This window comes from Pelobates fuscus, chromosome 13 (genome assembly GCF_036172605.1).
Source record: "Pelobates fuscus isolate aPelFus1 chromosome 13, aPelFus1.pri, whole genome shotgun sequence".
Taxonomy (NCBI): domain Eukaryota; kingdom Metazoa; phylum Chordata; class Amphibia; order Anura; family Pelobatidae; genus Pelobates; species Pelobates fuscus.
Genome location: NC_086329.1, coordinates 19,127,580 through 19,145,604, shown reverse-complemented (window position 1 = coordinate 19,145,604; position 18,025 = coordinate 19,127,580). Strand labels below are relative to the sequence as shown.

General features: G+C 41.4%; 1 protein-coding gene across 5 annotated transcripts in view; it reads right to left on the bottom strand.

Moving 5' to 3' along the window:
- The window catches only part of NPAS3 (neuronal PAS domain protein 3), a 366,208-nt gene extending 350,438 nt beyond the window's left edge, over positions 1 to 15,770 (bottom strand). For 4 of the 5 annotated variants that reach the window (XM_063439892.1, XM_063439895.1, XM_063439893.1 and 1 more), the window contains exon 1: positions 15,362 to 15,770. In XM_063439892.1, coding sequence (XP_063295962.1) covers positions 15,362 to 15,510 — 149 coding nt within the window. In that variant the 5' untranslated portion in view covers positions 15,511 to 15,770. Of the gene's footprint in view, positions 1 to 13,457; positions 13,522 to 15,361 lie in introns of those variants that run through there. The other variant, XM_063439897.1, reaches the window with a different exon arrangement.
- Between the last annotated feature and the right edge of the window lie 2,255 nt (positions 15,771 to 18,025).

Here is an 18,025-nt window from a genome sequence, read left to right as displayed (position 1 = left end):
TCAACACAGCGGACTTGGCACATGCGGTCAGATCACGTCAACTGTCATGAAGGGGTTAAAGGCTGCATACCGAATACCAAATTAATTTAACATGTCCCTTAAAGGATCACTATAGGGTCAGGAACACAAACATGTATTCCTGACCCTATAGTGTTAAAACCACCATCTATCTCCCTGCCCCAATAAATATAGCAACATCTTACTTGTATTCAAGCCTGAAGCTGTAGCTCTGCATGCTGTTTTTCTCAGAAAAGCAAACTGTCTGCTGACATCATCAGAAGTGATCCAATCACAGTGCTTCCCCATAGGATTAGCTGAGGCTGACAAGGAGGCAGATCAGCGGCAGAGCCAGCACAATTCAAACCCAGCCCTGGCCAATCAGCATCTCCTCATAGCGATACATTAAATCAATGAATCTCTATGAGGAAAGTTCAGTGTCTGCATGCAGAGGGAGGAGACACTGAATGTTTGGATGCATTTTAGGCAGCCATGACCCAGGAAGGATCTCTAACAGCCATCTGAGGAGTGGCCAGTGAAGTAATCACTAGGCTGTAATGTAAACACTGCATTTTCTCTGAAAAGACAGTGTTTACAGCAAAAAGCCCGAAGGTAATGATTCTACTCACCAGAATAAATTCAATAAGCTGTAGTTGTTCTGGTGACAATAGTGTCCCTTTAATAAGCAGGATATTTCTTGCTGGCATTACATTTTTAAGTTTGCAGATTTTTAAGTAGCCAGACAGAAAAAAAAGGCTGTATAATAATTCATCTTTCAGGGATAAAATCAACTTTTTTTTTTTTTGCTAGTCTGCCTGTCTAAAGCAACTTACGGTAATAACTGGTTATCTGGGTGGCCATAACCTCAATCTCTCCAACCTTTTTTATCCCTTTACTCTTTGTGAAGAAACTACCCTGTTTATTCGGTACTTTGACTTTTTTTGCGTTCGGTCGTCGAAACTACTGAACACCAACCACCCCCCTGGCTCATTAACTTCAAAGAGAACAGTGAATTAAGTGCTCTCCCTGTGTTTCATCTTGTTCACATGAAAGGAGGCAGTGGGACTTGGTCGTCATGTGTCTGGAACTAAAATCAGACACTCTACTTCCCGAACACCGGTCAAACTTTGCGAACGCCTACTTCCTTTCCAAGACCAGCCAGGAGAGCGCTATTAGGTAGTTTTGTTCCCACGAACGAGGGGAACAAACGCTACTATGAGCCAGGGGGTACTGTTAGTGGATTTGTTTGGTTTTCAGACTTTCCGAAATTGACCGACTGCACAACCTAAACTCATAGAACTATTTCTGGGCAGGAGCATCGTGTGCGGTCTGTCAAACGAAGACCTCCATGAAATTCCTAAACCCCTGAACTGATCTGGGTGATTTTTGGATATGTTGGTCACCCAGATCAGGGCTATCAGGGGATGTAACATAAAATGATTTTGTGTGTTTGGGGTACTTTTAAGTTTTATGGAAAATGTGTTTTTTCTGCCTGGAGATAACTGAGTTATTACAGTATCTTATCTCCCAGGCAGAGAGGAGGGATTGTATGGTTTGTAGGGGAGTGCCATACTTTGTAACCTTGTTGTTATTGGTTTGTAACTTGGTGTTTTAGTCCCCCACAAGGTCCATATGGGAGTGCCCCATGCATGGGGACTTGCATTATAGCCAAGTGTGGCACCATTACAATTAATTCCTGTTGTACCCTTCATCTAGGATGCTGCATTCGTCTGGGAACCGTTCAAATCTACACCTGAACTGCGAGCTATAATCATTCAGGCTTCAGCAGTTCAGGAGGAAATAGGCGAACGGGTATCTAGAATACCAGCGTTCGTAACACTCTTCCTTTCTTCCTATCCCACTTCATTCTTTATTTACATAAATGTTCCTCTCACTACCTCTTTTCCCCCTGTATCTCCAAATGTAAAAAATTCCTACCCTCGGTTTTCCTCTACCTTGCATTACTGGCAATATACCTTTCATCTCTGCTTGTACCTTGTACTTTAATTTCGGTCTATCCATCTCATGCAACATAATTAGAAGAAGACAGGTAAATTTATACATAAACGTTTGTGTGCAAAAGCAGGCGGCTGATATGCACACACAAATGGATTCATAAAAATAATATATGTTATGTATATGAAACACCAGTAATTCTATAGATTTGTGTGTGCGTGTTTGACAGATAAATTAATAAATAGAAGCTCACAATAGAAGCAGAGATCCTTGGACATGTCAATAAACCGATACCAATCACACAGTGTTTTACATCTTCCCATTTCATTGTCTGTCACCCCCACCCCCTCCTCCACTAAAAACCCGAGACAACAATCCTGACTATTGGGTACAGAAGAAAGACTGTGTTGCATGCCCTTCATGCCAGTGTGCAGGGTATTAGCATCACGGTGTTAACCCTTCCACTTCCAAAGGGGCCTGAAGCTCGTCATTCTTGACTACTGCATAGGCCTCTCTCGGAGCGAAAGGGTTAGACAGCTGGCTTCTAAAATAGATGGGAGTGCAAGTAGATTGCCTGAAGAATAATTGAATTTCGGGGCTCTTGTGAAAGCAAACACAGGCTGCGCTGACTCCTTTCTGTGCTGTACAGGGTGGCAAACTCACTGATTCAATTATTTGCTAGTAATTCAATGTATACAGTGTGCAGCATTTTACTATTCCATATGTTAAAGAAGCAGGCACACTAATGTCACATTGATGCCACTTTTTAATCAGATCCACACAGAATACCTTTCCTGTTCAACAAATTAATATGGACATCGTTTAGGTATGTGCATGTGTTTGATATTGTAAGATCCTCTATACAACTGAATGAAAATAAAATAAAAGCCCAACCCCTGCCATTTTATGTAGGAACACAATTCACGGTTTTCGCAGAGCAGTGGTACTATAACTACCACATTGCTGTAAATGAACAACAGCCACAGGGTCTGCCATTTGTATACTTTGTCCATCCCGGGTGTATAATTTCAACACTGGTCTGTTCTCTTAATGGGTTACTTCTAGCACCATGGCCAGGTCAGTGATTTAAAGTGGTCATGGTGCATGGAGTCTGTACGTGCAGCGTTTCACTTTGAAACACGGCACGTTTTGAGTTTAACACCTTGGATGACAGAGGTGTAACTCCACCTCTGGTAGCGTCATTGGGGTCATACCGGAACAAGAGTTCTGGGTTGGCTAATGTCAATTCCGTGCAACTTTATATACGCATTGTGCCATCCATTGGCTGACAGCAGTTGGCTGATGCACTCAGCAATAGAATGGCGACTGGATTGGCTTCTGGCTTCTTCCTCATCTGTCACCAAATCTGAAAGGAGCCTTGAAGCCCAGCGGGGATCCTGGTAAGAGGGCAAACCATAGCCAAACACTCAGCCCCATTACCAGGAAACCGGGCTAAGGTACTGATGGCATCATGAACACTACTATGATGCTTGGAGTAACCCGTTAAAAATATACCAAAACCTCCCCTTTCATTCTACATGTCCTATTTGCTACTTAATTCCAATAACAGTTTCATGCATCTCCTCCTATTACTAAACTTATTATTTATTTTGCAGTACAGATAGAGGCATTTCCTGCCACTTGGCTCAAACATCAAGTGAGAAATAGTAACCAACAGCAGGGAAAAGGGAGGAGCAATGTAAATATATTATAAAACAAAAATATATATCTATATGTATTTTATTATAGAATATAGATTTTCTTTAATTATTTTGCTGCTCCTTTTTCCACTCTATTGGTCACTTCTTGATCTTTTTTCGCCATCAATCATCCTTTTTTGGTACCACGGATGGATCTCAATCACATATCAAATGAAACCGCTCATTGTCCATTTTGTTTGTTTCATGATTCACTCACATAAACCCTGCTGATCGCACTAAATTCGGACGAATCTCAGTTAATTTGAAACCGAATGCACACATCTACCGGTTACATTCTTTCCACAATAAAATGGCTAGTATACACAGGATATTGATAATTCCCTTTTAATTAGGGAAATCTTAATATTATGACTGATCCACGATCCCCCAAGATTACCGTTTAGTCCAGCACAAATCTATGGTGTTCACACTTTCTACATTTACCTACAATTTATACAATTGTTCCATGTACACAGGCTTACCCCTGGTATTGCATTAGCTGGTGTATTCCCACAAATCAATTTTCAGAACTCCAAATAACCATTGGATATAAAATGTGATATGATTCGTAACCATGCTGTACAAATATTCTGGCCTTTGCCAAGGATAACTAACATCTGTCAGACAAGACATCCAATCAGTCCAGTTCAGAGTGCCAATCAATTGTTGGCAATGCCAAGCAAGTTTAATGTATTGGGTCAAAATAACCGTAGTGTAAAACATTCTCCGAGATGTTTTCCGCTATTTTGGCTTAAATGTAAAATTTGCCATTAATGTTGCAATCCAGGTTTGATGCAAAGCCATGCAGCTTGCAATAAATCAGTCTAGCTTTTTATAACTGCCTGAAAATTTAAGTCACCAGAAACAGCAACGAACTGCATATAACACTTCCATCTTTTATATGCAACTAATACCCCTCAATAAACACAGTAATAAATGTCAGACCAGTTTAATACAATGTTAATAAAATACAATGTCAAGAATATCTTTACTTCTTCTCTACATCAGTATCTTACACATATAAGTTCCAAAGAGTTATGGTCAGGTACTCTTTGGGGAACGTAAATTATACTGTAAACAAGTACTTTTGGTCTTATCAATAAAATTGTGATTTTTGTTCCATTACCAAAAAACTTTCATCAGAATGTCTATCCAAGATATCGAAACTGGTTAATCTACTAATTTCAAAATGGTAAATTCATACTCTTGGTAATGAAAAAATAAAAAAATTAAATACTGGTTATTTTAGATAGCTTTTGTTACAACTGATTATAAAATTCAACTATTGGAAATACAAATGTATAATTTTGTGGCCATCTACACATGAATTAAAGGGACACTGTAGGAACTGTTATCATTTCATCTTACTGAAGTGGTTATAGTGCCTGAAGTCCCCTGGCACTGTTCTTCCTTTTATTGTTAAAACATTTCAAATGAAATAAGTAGTGCTGCTGTTACTGGAGGTATACCTAAGGCTGAGACTACACACTTTCTTATAGCCATACCAAGTCGTACCAGCAATGGGCACTGCGATAGGCTGAAAGTGGTCAGCTGACACTGTCAGTCAATCACAGCTGCCCATTGCTGCTCAGGCCAATGCTTCCTCATTAGCCCAAGTAGCAGAGAAGGGATGGCACCAAAGACCTACAAGACATTATAACCATTGTAATAACATTACACAGTTACCATGCAGACAGAACATCTTCTTGCCTGCCCCTATTGGTCATTCATAGCTATTGTCACCAGCTTCTACTGGTCCATATCACCTCACTGCCTGCTCTCACAATTCCAACTAACCCTTCTTCTTCCTGCTGATCCATGGGATTTCTCTCCTTACATAGTCTCGTTGGTACATATCACGATTTCTCATTCTTCATTTAACTGGAGTAGGGACCTGAGAAACACCTGCCGTCTTTATTTCAGATAGTGATCGTATGCTTTTCCATAGCTAAACAGTCTTTCAAAAACTGTTTAGCTATGGAAAAGCATACGATGGGCAGTTATAAGTCTATAACTGCCCATCGACAGAGGAATTTAACACCACATTTTAACTTTATTAAACCATTAAATCTGAAATGTATTGAAATAAAATATGCAAGAGTCACCAGTGCACCAGAGGTAATAGAATTCCAGCTTTGTTGAATTTAGCAAGATTGGATAGTTTTAAATTGCTGAATCTTAGATAAATCCCAAATATTGCAAGTAAATTCTGCTGGAATGCTGTTCTTTGTCCTCACTACTATTTTAGCAATATAATGCCTCAATACACTATCATTTCATGCACCACCTACAAAACTGTTACCTGTTGATCAAACACCTCTGTTTAGAAATAACAAGCTTCCCCACTGCACATTAATATCCCCCAGAACAACCTGGAATATCTTATAGTAGCCTAATGGCTAGCAGTGGTTATTCTACTGATACAATGTAAAAAATGTATTGTATTAAGAACTAGGCATCAACAAAGGCTATTTATTGCCAGGTAAATAAAGTGCAGTATATTAGATTATGAATTAAACTGGGAATTGTGTAGAACGGAGGGAAATGCAAAGTATTCTTTTTAGTTTGGTTAATTTTGCAATTCAAAAATCAATCCGCTACAATTTAGTGCTCGGTGAATAAAAGCCAATTAATTCACAAGTTTGGCGTTTAGTTAATAAACCCCTTCAATGTATAAATTCAGTTTAACATTGCACCGACACACAACGAGGACACTACTTTTTATCATCATTATTTTATTACCTAGGCAAATACGTGCACAATATAGGTCTATGAGCAAAGAGCATATTAAAAAATAAATTGTATTTTAAGATGAAATTGGATGACTCGTTGTACATGAATAATGTACAAAATAAGAAAATACAAAACTACACATTTGCCTTCCTAGTTATCTTAACACATCAACTGTCAAGCCTGATGGCCATATTAAAGTTGCATATACATAAAAAGTATAGATTCAACATATGTGTCTCAAAGAAAAGAATGTATATGCATCTATTATAAATACATACATAGCATTCTTAGTGTCTAAACACTAGAATTACCAATGCACCGTACATTGCGTCTGTTCTAATTTGGAATACTTGGACGTATGTCAGGGCATGATATATGTTTGATCAAGAGACTTCTTTTACATCAAACCAAACTGCCTTCTTAACACGGTTTTATCCACAATAATGGTGTTAATCTAATTAGAATAAAACGATGTTCCTGCAATCAGTGACAGCAAAAGAATAATGTAATTTCTGTTTGAAAGAACATTGGCCAATGGTTTGTGTGTACAACACAGACTGGGAATCTTGCATTCCAGAAATACCCTTAACCTCTGCAGTGCTGGAGAATATTACTCTGCTCTTTGGCATTTCAAGAGGTAACCCTTTGAGTGCCAGGGTGGTGCCCAACATATGGCACTCATAGTTAAAATGTAATCTGACAGTATACTGTATGGAAAAAAATAATAATAATAAAATATATATAAACACAAAAATTATTATTAATTTTTTAAATACACATTTACAATTATTAACCACTGGCATTACAAACGATTATGCTTAACCACTGGTATGCCTGATGACAGATGGGGTTGGCAACCACTCGACTACAACTACAATCATGCTTGACTGGCTGATTGTCATATGATTTGTAATCTCTAGCAGCTGGAACACCTAGCCTAGTCTGTTTGTTTGTATGCTAGGAAGAGGTTAATTTTTATTTATTATAATTAGAATGTATTGATTTTTTTTCACTCGTAGACCAAAAGAAATAAAACTGTGCGGGTAACAGATTTCCAAACGACACGTAAAATAAAGGTGATGTGGAAATTGATATCATTTGATTTTATTTTAACTCAGGAGATATCCTCTTCACTGTATACCAGTGGTGTATGTTAATAGCGCCGGAGAGGAGGGGGCCTGGGAGATTGGGATGTTCGCCGTCTGATTAATAGCATCTACCGAATTAAACGGTATTAGAAAACTCGCGTGAGGCGAAATAACATGGTTTATTAAACTAGGCCTCGATGGCTGGTTGTGTAACGTTGTATAATAAATTCAGCTATTTTATTTTCTCTCTTTTTTTTTTTGTACATGTAAAAGCGAGATGCTGTGCAGGGAGAGATGTATTATTGTGTTCGATTGCAAGCTCTGGGTTGAAATCAATGTTTCATTGTCTCTCCTGTCTGACCTCTGCTCCCCCCCTCTCCTCGTCCCAATGCGGTGACTGATCCCTAGCACTTTGGGGAGTGACAGGCGATTTCCATATGTTCTGATAAACAAGGTGCGGGCAGAGAGAAGAATATGATTAACCCCTGCTGATTTCCAATTCTCATCCACCTCTGAAGGACACGGCTTGCAAAGTATTAGAGCTTCAATCACATCCACAGATTGGGATGGAGAGATACTCCCAAAGCCTTAGAAATTGCTCGTAATAGGTCAACAAGCTGAAATCACATAGAAAGCTGTAGCAGAAAAGTATTGGCAGTGCCTATATGAGACAGGGACAATTTAGACATGTGCACCTAAATAATACACAGATACAGAGATAGAAAGATGTGTGCATTATATACGCATACACACACATAATATACACAGACTTCATATACATTGTATATATGCATTCCCAAAAATATAACCGTTTTCAGATTTAATAGTAGAAACCTAAATTCATTAAATGGTATTAAATGGTATCACGATTAAATGCTTTAAATCTCAAATCCATACATGTTAATCATCTCTGTTCCATATAGAAGTCAAAACACAAAGCACAAAAAAAAAGTGAAAATAAGCATAAGTGATAAAAAGAGCTGTATGCGCTAGTTAGCAAGATATGTCTACAAGTAGTATAATCTTACATCCAAACAATATTAATCTTCTATCCAAAACTGAACACATATAGGACGTCTCTCTAAATTGCCAACTATAAAATATAAAAATTGTAACAAAAGTGTATTTAAAAAAAACCCTAGTATTTTAATTAGTCTCCTTCTCCCCCCCCCCCCCCACCTGTATACACTATAAGAGATTAAATATAAGCTGTGTATATAGCTCCCCTGATTGATTTTTTAAATGTATTATTATTCCAAGTCTGCTATATTTGCTATTTTGGTTTTCAAATCACTGTTCTGTGGCTGAAAAAACAAACTGCAAAAACTAGGTTGAAATGGGCAAGTTGGAAAAAGAGCCGAATGTGATCCCTCTCACAACATCCCGTTTTACAGACACATATTTTGCAATTCGGGTTTTAAGTCAACACAATTCACTGCTTAGAGAATAAATCCAGACATCACATGGTATGATATGTACATGGAGCAGTACATAGACCACTCTCAATCACCGCTGTAAGTAGACTGCACAAGCAGTCGGTTACAACATTGGCAAAATGACCTGCACCTCTCTCATACACTTCCCAGCAATATTAAAGGCTCATCCAAATAGATGGATTGATGGAGAGACACAGACAGTGACGGACACGTGTGCTGACTGGTCAGGAGTACAGACAACTACACAATCATAAACAATAATAAAAAATAAAATAAGATAATAAGACATAAAAAGAAAATGAAAGTAAAAACAAACAAGAAACAGAAGTGACAAAATGGGTATGTTTAGGGTGCATAGTAAATGTTTCACCTACATAAAAAAATGAAAACACAAAACACAAACACACATTCATACATACACGCACACACACCACACCATTATCTAGATACTTATCCAACCATCTGCCTGCCAATCATACCATACACAAATACAATGCACACGTACATATATGCAAAGAATAATGTAGTAGAAGTGATATTTCTATAGAAAGATATGTACGCATAATTCTTATTAATAATAGTGTCAACTCACACATAACTGTTTTGTTATTCCCATTCTATCAATCTATCTACACAAACGGTATACACAATATTCCCGAATAAATGCAGGTAATAATATCAGTTCTATTAAAAAAAAAGTCAGCATACACTAAAGGGTCGTTTGATTTGTTGTATTTAAATGATAGATAAAATATATAGAATAAGTTGAATAGACAGACTTTTTTTAACACTTCAAGTAGCAAGGATAAGAAGCACTTCTTTGGTAATCAAAAAAACACAATGAAATGGCTTCATTTGAAAAAAAATAATTATTCAGTCCTCTGAAAAAGACTAAGCATTTGACTTTCTGAAATAGTAAAATAGGGTCCTATGTGCCAGAGCTGGAGAGATTTGGGGCATAAGGTGAAATGGGATTATTAGATCCAAGATGCTGTAGCTATTAGGATGCATCTCTTCTAATGCAAGTTAATGTTAATCCCCCACTAGCTAAGTGAGCACAAGGAAAACTAGCTAAGGAAGATGTACAGCTTGTGTTCTTCAATCCATTCACTGGCGGGTATAAGGGGGATACAAATAAACCTCTTCCACAATGACTGGAGGGGAAAACTTCTCCCTCATACTGACTGCAGGGCCTGGAGAGTAACCTGCTTCCCCATTCTGACCGAGGGGAAAATGTCTCCAACATACTGACTGGAGGGCATGGAGAATACAACTTCTCCCACACACTGACTAGAGGGCAAAACGTTTCCCACAAATTTATTGGAGGGCTTCGAGAGGAACCTTCTCCTACACACTGACTGGAGGGGAAAACTTCTCCCACACACTGACTGGAGGGTATTAAAGGGACCTTCTCCTACTCACTGACTGGAGGGTATTAAAGGGATCTTCTCCCACACACTGACTGGAGGGCATTAAAGGGACCTTCTACTACACACTGACTGGAGGGTATTAAAGGGACCTTCTCCTACACACTGACTGGAGGGTATTAAAGGGACCTTCTCCCACACACTGACTGGAGGGCATTAAAGGGACCTTCTCCCACACACTGACTGGAGGATATTAAAGGGACCTTCTCCTACACACTGACTGGAGGGTATTAAAGGGATCTTCTCCCACACAGTGACTGCAGGGCATTAAAGGGACCTTCTCCTACACACTGACTGGAGGGTATTAAAGGGACCTTCTCCTACACACTGACTGGAGGGTATTAAAGGGACCTTCTCCCACACACTGACTGGAGGGCATTAAAGGGACCTTCTCCTACACACTGACTGGAGGGTATTAAAGGGACCTTCTCCCACACACTGACTGGAGGGTATTAAAGGGACCTTCTTCTACACACTGACTAGAGGGCAAAATGTCTCCTACAAATTTACTGGAGGGCTTCGAGAGGAACCTTCTCCTACACACTGACTGGAGGGGAAAACTTCTCCCACACACTGACTGGAGGGTATTAAAGGGACCTTCTCCCACACACTGACTGGAGGGCATTAAAGGGACCTATTCCCACACACTGACTGGAGGGGAAAACTTCTCCCACACACTGACTGGAGGGTATCAAAAGGGACAATCTCCCACACACTGACTGGAGGGGAAAACATCTCCCACAAACTCACTGGAGGACATCAAATGGACCTTCTCCCACACACTGACTGGAGGGGAAAACTTCTCCCACAAATTTACTGGAGGCTTCGAGAGGAACCTTCTCCTACACACTGACTGGAGGGCATCAAAGGGACCTTCTCCCACACACTGACTGGAGAGGGAAACTTCTCCCACACACTGACTGGAGGGTATTAACCCCTTAAAGACCAAACTTCTGGAATTAAAGGGAATCATGACATGTCACACATGTCATGTGTCCTTAAGGGGTTAAAGGGACCTTCTCCTACACACTGACTGGAGGGTATTAAAGGGACCTTTCCCCTACACACTGACTAGAGGGCAAAATGTCTCCTACAAATTTACTGGAGGGCTTCGAGAGGAACCTTCTCCTACACACTGACTGGAGAACATCAAAGGGACCTTCTCCCACACACTGACTGGAGGGGAAAACGTCTCCCACAAACTCACTGAAGGGCATCGAGAGGAACCTTCTTCCCCACACTGACTGGAGGGAAAAACTACTCACACACACTGACTGGAAAAGAAAACGTTTTCCACAAACTCACTGGAGGGCATCAAGAGGAACCTTCTCCCACACATTGACTGGAGGGGGAATATTTCTCCCACACACTGACTGTAGGGCATCGAGAGGAACCTACTTCCCCACACTAACTGGAGGGGAAAGCCTTTTCCACAAACTCACTGGAAGGAATGGAGGGGACAACTTCTCCTACACACTGACTGGAGGAAATGGAGGGGACAACTTCTTCTACACACTGATTGGAGGGAATGGATGGGAAAACTTCTCCTACACACTGACAGTTTGGGGAAGAAGGTTTCCTACCATTCCCTCCAGACTGGAGGGTGTTAGGTGGGGGCTTCGCCCACTCATTGTCTGGAAGATGAAGCTGCTACCACACACTGAATGAAGGATATGGAGACACAGAGACACTGACTGGAAAAAATAAAGAATATTTCCTTCAAACACTGACTTAGGGCATACATGAGAAGACTTCATCCACACACACCTACTGGAGGGTATTAAGTTTAGGACTAGTTCCAAACTCTGAGTATATAGAGAAGAGGACGAGTACCACCGACTAACTGGAGGGCATGGAAAAGAAGATTTATTCCACACGGACTGCATGGCATAGAACAGAGAACTTTCTCCACCCACAGTGTGTGGAGAAGATTACTTATTCTACTCAATGAATGGAGGTGGCTTGGAAAAGAAGACTCACTCAATTCTAACTGAAGTGAATGGAATGGAGAACTTACCTCCATACTAACTGGATGGCATGGAGACAACTCCCTCCACTGATTGAAGGGCATGTAGGAGAGGACTTAATCTATGCAGTGACTAGAGGGCATGAAGGAAAGGGCTCCTACACACAGGATGAGGGCATGGAAGAGGAGTCAGTGAGAGATCAGGCTAATTTTAAAACTGAGAGCCTGTGGCTTAATGTGGACAAATCCTATTTTCTTGGACTCTATAAATCATGCAAACACAATTCATATACACTTACAATAAATTAATGTTTAATCAATCATATTATATCCATATGACGGGAACATGTTTATCTTATAGATAACCCATCCACTAAACACATAGAGTGCAGTTGTGTTAAAACACATTGATATCAATAAAAGCATGCATTTAGATGAGGATTTTATGACAGCTCATTATTAAGATTTACCAATTCCTCTACATAAAAACAGTAAATCTAACCATGCATCCATCTCGCTAAATACAAAAAATAATAACTGGCAACTGCCATCGTTCACCTGTTTTCCTAAACCTTTCTCCTTCCAAGCAAAATGTGAAAAAATAATCATTTTATTCTCTCCCCAAACACGCCATTCTAACAGAGCCTTAATTACTTATACAAGTGGCGCTTCCCTCTGCGAGCAGGCTTTTAACAAATATTATACATGTCACACCATCCAACTTTTTTTACCCTTAGCTACCCCAACAGCCAAATCTCTTATCCTTGCTATATCCCCAATTGCACACGTGTCTCATGTCACTCCATATAATCCATACAAATATCTTTCTTGTGTCAATCGGTAATTCCCTGTTCACCTTGCAGGCTGAATAGATGCCTTGCAGTCATTTAACCATCCAATTTGTTTCTAATTGTGGTCTTTTTTTTTTTCAAGAAAAATAAATAAACATTTTCTATATTAAATTACATTTATTGTATATATCCTGCAATAACTGCCCAGCTCTCATGTGAACCCTGATACAAAGTCTCTATTCCCTGTGTAATAGTTCTAGAGTATGTGACACTTGTTCTGCTAGAAAGGGTGTTGAGGCTATATAAACTCCCAGTTCGAGCATGCATGCTAATGACCAGTCTGTTTGCACCCCAAAAACTCACCAGAGCCAGGTGCCCGACATCCCCCTTTTGTGGTAGGATTCAAAGTCCTACCGGTAGGAAGTTTCCTCAAGGAATGGCAAAGAGCTGCCTGTCTGCCCAATGATACCAAAGAATCTGGATGTGAAAGTAACCCCTGAATTGCCACACTGCCCTGAAACTTGGGGAGACCACCTCCATTACTCTATCTTTCCCATCTCCCCAATGTGAATGGTGCTGTTCTATCCAACTCTACTCCTTTCATGGGGGATTATATAGTATATAGTCTTCTTCCTAAAAAATGCCTTCAATACATCCCACATTCACACAGCTCTTAAAAATAATACTTTCATCATCTGTCCCTTTAGTATGAACCTTCATATAATAGGGTCCCCTGAATGATCTATAGTCCTCTCACCCCATCCAGAAATACTGAGTGTTCTTTAGCCCCTCAGTTTTACATTCCTATATATAAATATACAGCAGGCGTCTTTCACATTGCCATACACAATGACTAATGCTGGGTCCTCTCCTAAAGTAACAAATCTGTACCCCACATGCCAGCTTCAGGCAAGGAAATTCCCCAATATTATATTAGGACCCACAGTGATATCCAAAGGCACCCTCTTGTCCTTTAATGTTCATTAAATTAATCCCTACCAGCAGACCCCTTCTAAATTGATATATACAGAACAAAACCTAAAAACCATGTGGGACCACAAATCATGCCAATATTCCCCAAATAACATATGTTACAGTGAAACCACCTTCATCCAGCAAAATGCCCAGAGTGCAATCCTCATCCAACCAGGACTCCCATACCACAACCCTCATCCGACCAAGATCCCCAGAAACCAACCCTCATCCAACCAAGATTCCATTTTAACATTTAATGGCAAGACCCTTATATAATATCATTCATACTTCCAAGACTCCAATGCAACCTGCACAAGACCCCTATGTAACACTCACAGCCCAGACCCCTATATAAGAATCTGCACACTACTCAGACCCCTATACAACACCACACACTGCTAAAGACCCCCTATATAACAACACACTATGGTAAGACTTACTGCCAAAACCACTATAGAACACTCACTGCCAAGACCCCTATAGAACACTCAATAATAAAACTGCATATATAACAACACTCAATACTAGGTCCCCATACATAACAACACTCAATACTAAGACCCCTATATAACACTCAATAGTAAGACCTCTATATAACACTCAATACTAAGATCTCTATATAACAACACTCAGTACTAAGACCCCTATAGAACAACACTCAGTACTAAGACCCCTATAGAACAACACTCAGTACTAAGACCCCTATAGAACAACACTCAATACTAAGACTCCTTTATAACAACACTCGGTACTATGACCCCTTTATAACAACACTCAGTACTATGACCCCTTTATAACACTCGATACTATGACCTCTATATAACACTCAATATTAAGACCTCTGTATAACACTCAATATTAAGACCTCTATATAACACTCAATATTAAGACCCCTATATAACACTCAGTGCTAAGACCCCTATATAACACTCAGTGCTAAGACCCTTATATAACACTCAGTACTAAGACCCCTATATAACACCCAGTACTAAGACCCCTATATAACACTCAGTACTAAGACCCCTATATAACAACACTCAATACTAAGACCTCCTATATAACACTCAATAATAAGACCCCCTATATAACACTCAATATTAAGACCCCCTATATAACACTCAATATTAAGACCCCCTATATAACACTCAATAATAAGACCTCTATATAACACTCAATAATAAGACCCCCTATATAAGAGCCTGCAGACAGCTAAGTCCCCCAGAGCCCCCTATAACAGTACTTATAGCAGAACCCCCATGCCAGGCAGGACCCCCCTTGCCCCGGGCACTCACCGCTGCTGGTAGGAGCTGACCCCGGGGACATTGTGCGGGTGGCTCCCGTTGGTCCCCCCGCTCCTGGCAGCCCCTGGCTCGGGAGGAGCCCCGCCAGACCCCGGAGCCGCCGTCACCTGCACACTGAAGTCCGGGAAGATCCTGATCATCGCGCCGGCCGCTGGGTGACTGAGCCCGGGCAGATCACATCCCCTGCCCGGGGAGCCCTGCACACCATTCGGCACAGAGACCCGGGAGAGAGGGAGGGAGACAGCCAGAGAGAGACAGGGAGAGACAGAGACAGGGAGAGACAGACAGAGACAAGGAGAGACAGAGACAGACAGAGACAAGGAGAGACAGGGAGAGAGGAAGGAGGAGAGACAGAGACAGAGAGACAGAGGCTGCTGCACTCACACCATCCTCCTAGTGAGCAGCTGCTGCTACTACTGAGCCTGCAACTAGTGACAGGGGACTCCACTGCATGGTGTGTACACACAGCTACACAACTACACACACCACTACACAACTACACACACTGCTACTACTGAGCCTGCAACTAGTGACAGGGGACTCCACTGCATGGTGTGTACACACAGCTACACAACCACACACATCACTACACAACTACACACAAAAACACTGCTACACAACTGTACACACACTGCTACTACTGAGCCTGCAACTAGTGACAGGGGACTCCACTGCATGGTGTGTACACACTGCTACACAACTACACACACTAACACTGCTACACAATGCTACAGACACATACACACACACACACCACTACACAGACATACACAAACACAACTACACAACTGTACACATACACACACAACTCTACAGACATACACAAACACCGCTACACAGTCACACAACTGTACACACAAAAAACACTGCTACACAACTCTACAGACACACACACCACTACACAAACACAGCTACACAACTGTACACACAAACACCACTACAAAATTATACACACACAGACACCAGTACACAACCTGCACCGACACCAGCACACACACATACCAGTGCATAATCTACATCCTTTCTACACATACCTGTATATATACTGCAATCCACAGTATACACACACCAGTACACAACTACACACAGAGACCAGTATACAACCTGCACCCAAAATACACAGACACACACACCATTACACAACTTGTACCCACTGTTAGGGGAGTCCACAAAATCTTTCAAGAGAGGTCAAAGTCATTATCTGAATAAGTACTGTTACTCTTAGACACCACTTAAATCAGGGAAAGGGTAATAGCATGTGTTTTGGGAACTACTTGATCCCTGTTCCGCTGTGCTATAGATAGTCATACCCATTGTACACACCAGGAAACCTCATGCACAAATTGTACACACACACCTCTACACAAGTGCCCCGCCATACACACACCCACAAACCTCTACACGACCTGCACCCACCATACACACACACCTCAAAAGAACTTGCCCCACCATGCATGAGCACCTCTACACAACCTACACCTACCATGAACACACACTTCTACACAACCAGCACCTTCTGTATACACAACAGTATACAATTTGCACCCACTCTGACCCACGAGGCATTGTGTGGATGACTCCTCCCACCGTGCAGCCCTGGGCTTGACAGCAGCATTACCAGACCTCATGCACAAATTGTACACACAACCTACCTCCACCATCCATGCAAACCTCTCAATCAGCCCCCACCATACACACACCTCTAAACAACCTGCCCCCACCATGCAAGCACACCTCTACACAACCTGCCCCCACCATGCAAGCACACCTCTACACAACCTGCCCCCACCATAAACACCTCTACACAACCTGCTCCAACCATGCAAACACACCTCTACACGACCTGCCCCCACCCTGCATGCACACCTCTACACAACCTGCCCCCACCATACAAGCACACCTCTACACAACCTGCCCCCACCATACAAGCACACCTCTACACAACCTGCCCCCACCATACAAGCACACCTTTACACAACCTGCCCCCACCATACAAGCACACCTTTACGCAACCTGCCCCCACCATACAAGCACACCACTACACAACCTGCCCCCACCATACAAGCATACCACTACACAACCTGCCCCCACCATACAAGCACACCACTACACAACCTGCCCCCACCATACACACCTCTACACAACCTGCTCTCACAATGAAAGCACACCTCTACACAACCTGCCCCCACCACACACACACACACCTCTACACAACCTGCCCCCACCATACAAGCACACCCCCCATCACTAATCTCTTTTTGTAGTGTCACAGGCACTACGCGATTCGGGTCGCTTTGGCTCGGAGGAAGGAATTAGACAAATCACCTGATCGCCCAAAATTTGCCCATATTGCCGTTGGACCCCACACAAATCTCCAAATCTACTTGTAACAGTTAGGGTTACTCTCGATTAGTGGGTTACCCAAAGTAGGAATAGAGTTACTATTTACATTTGCAGTACAACCTCCAGAGACATTTCTCAGGAATTTGTAGGCTAGCAGGTGGCAGCTTGAGGGCAGGACGGGGGCATTTGGAGGTAGACCACCGGGAAAGAGGATATAATTAGTGAATTTGCACTTCAAGTGTTTAATAATCCTAAATGCTGTGCTTTATGTACCATGAGGTTTATTTTGTGATTTGGGGCAAAAACAAAAAC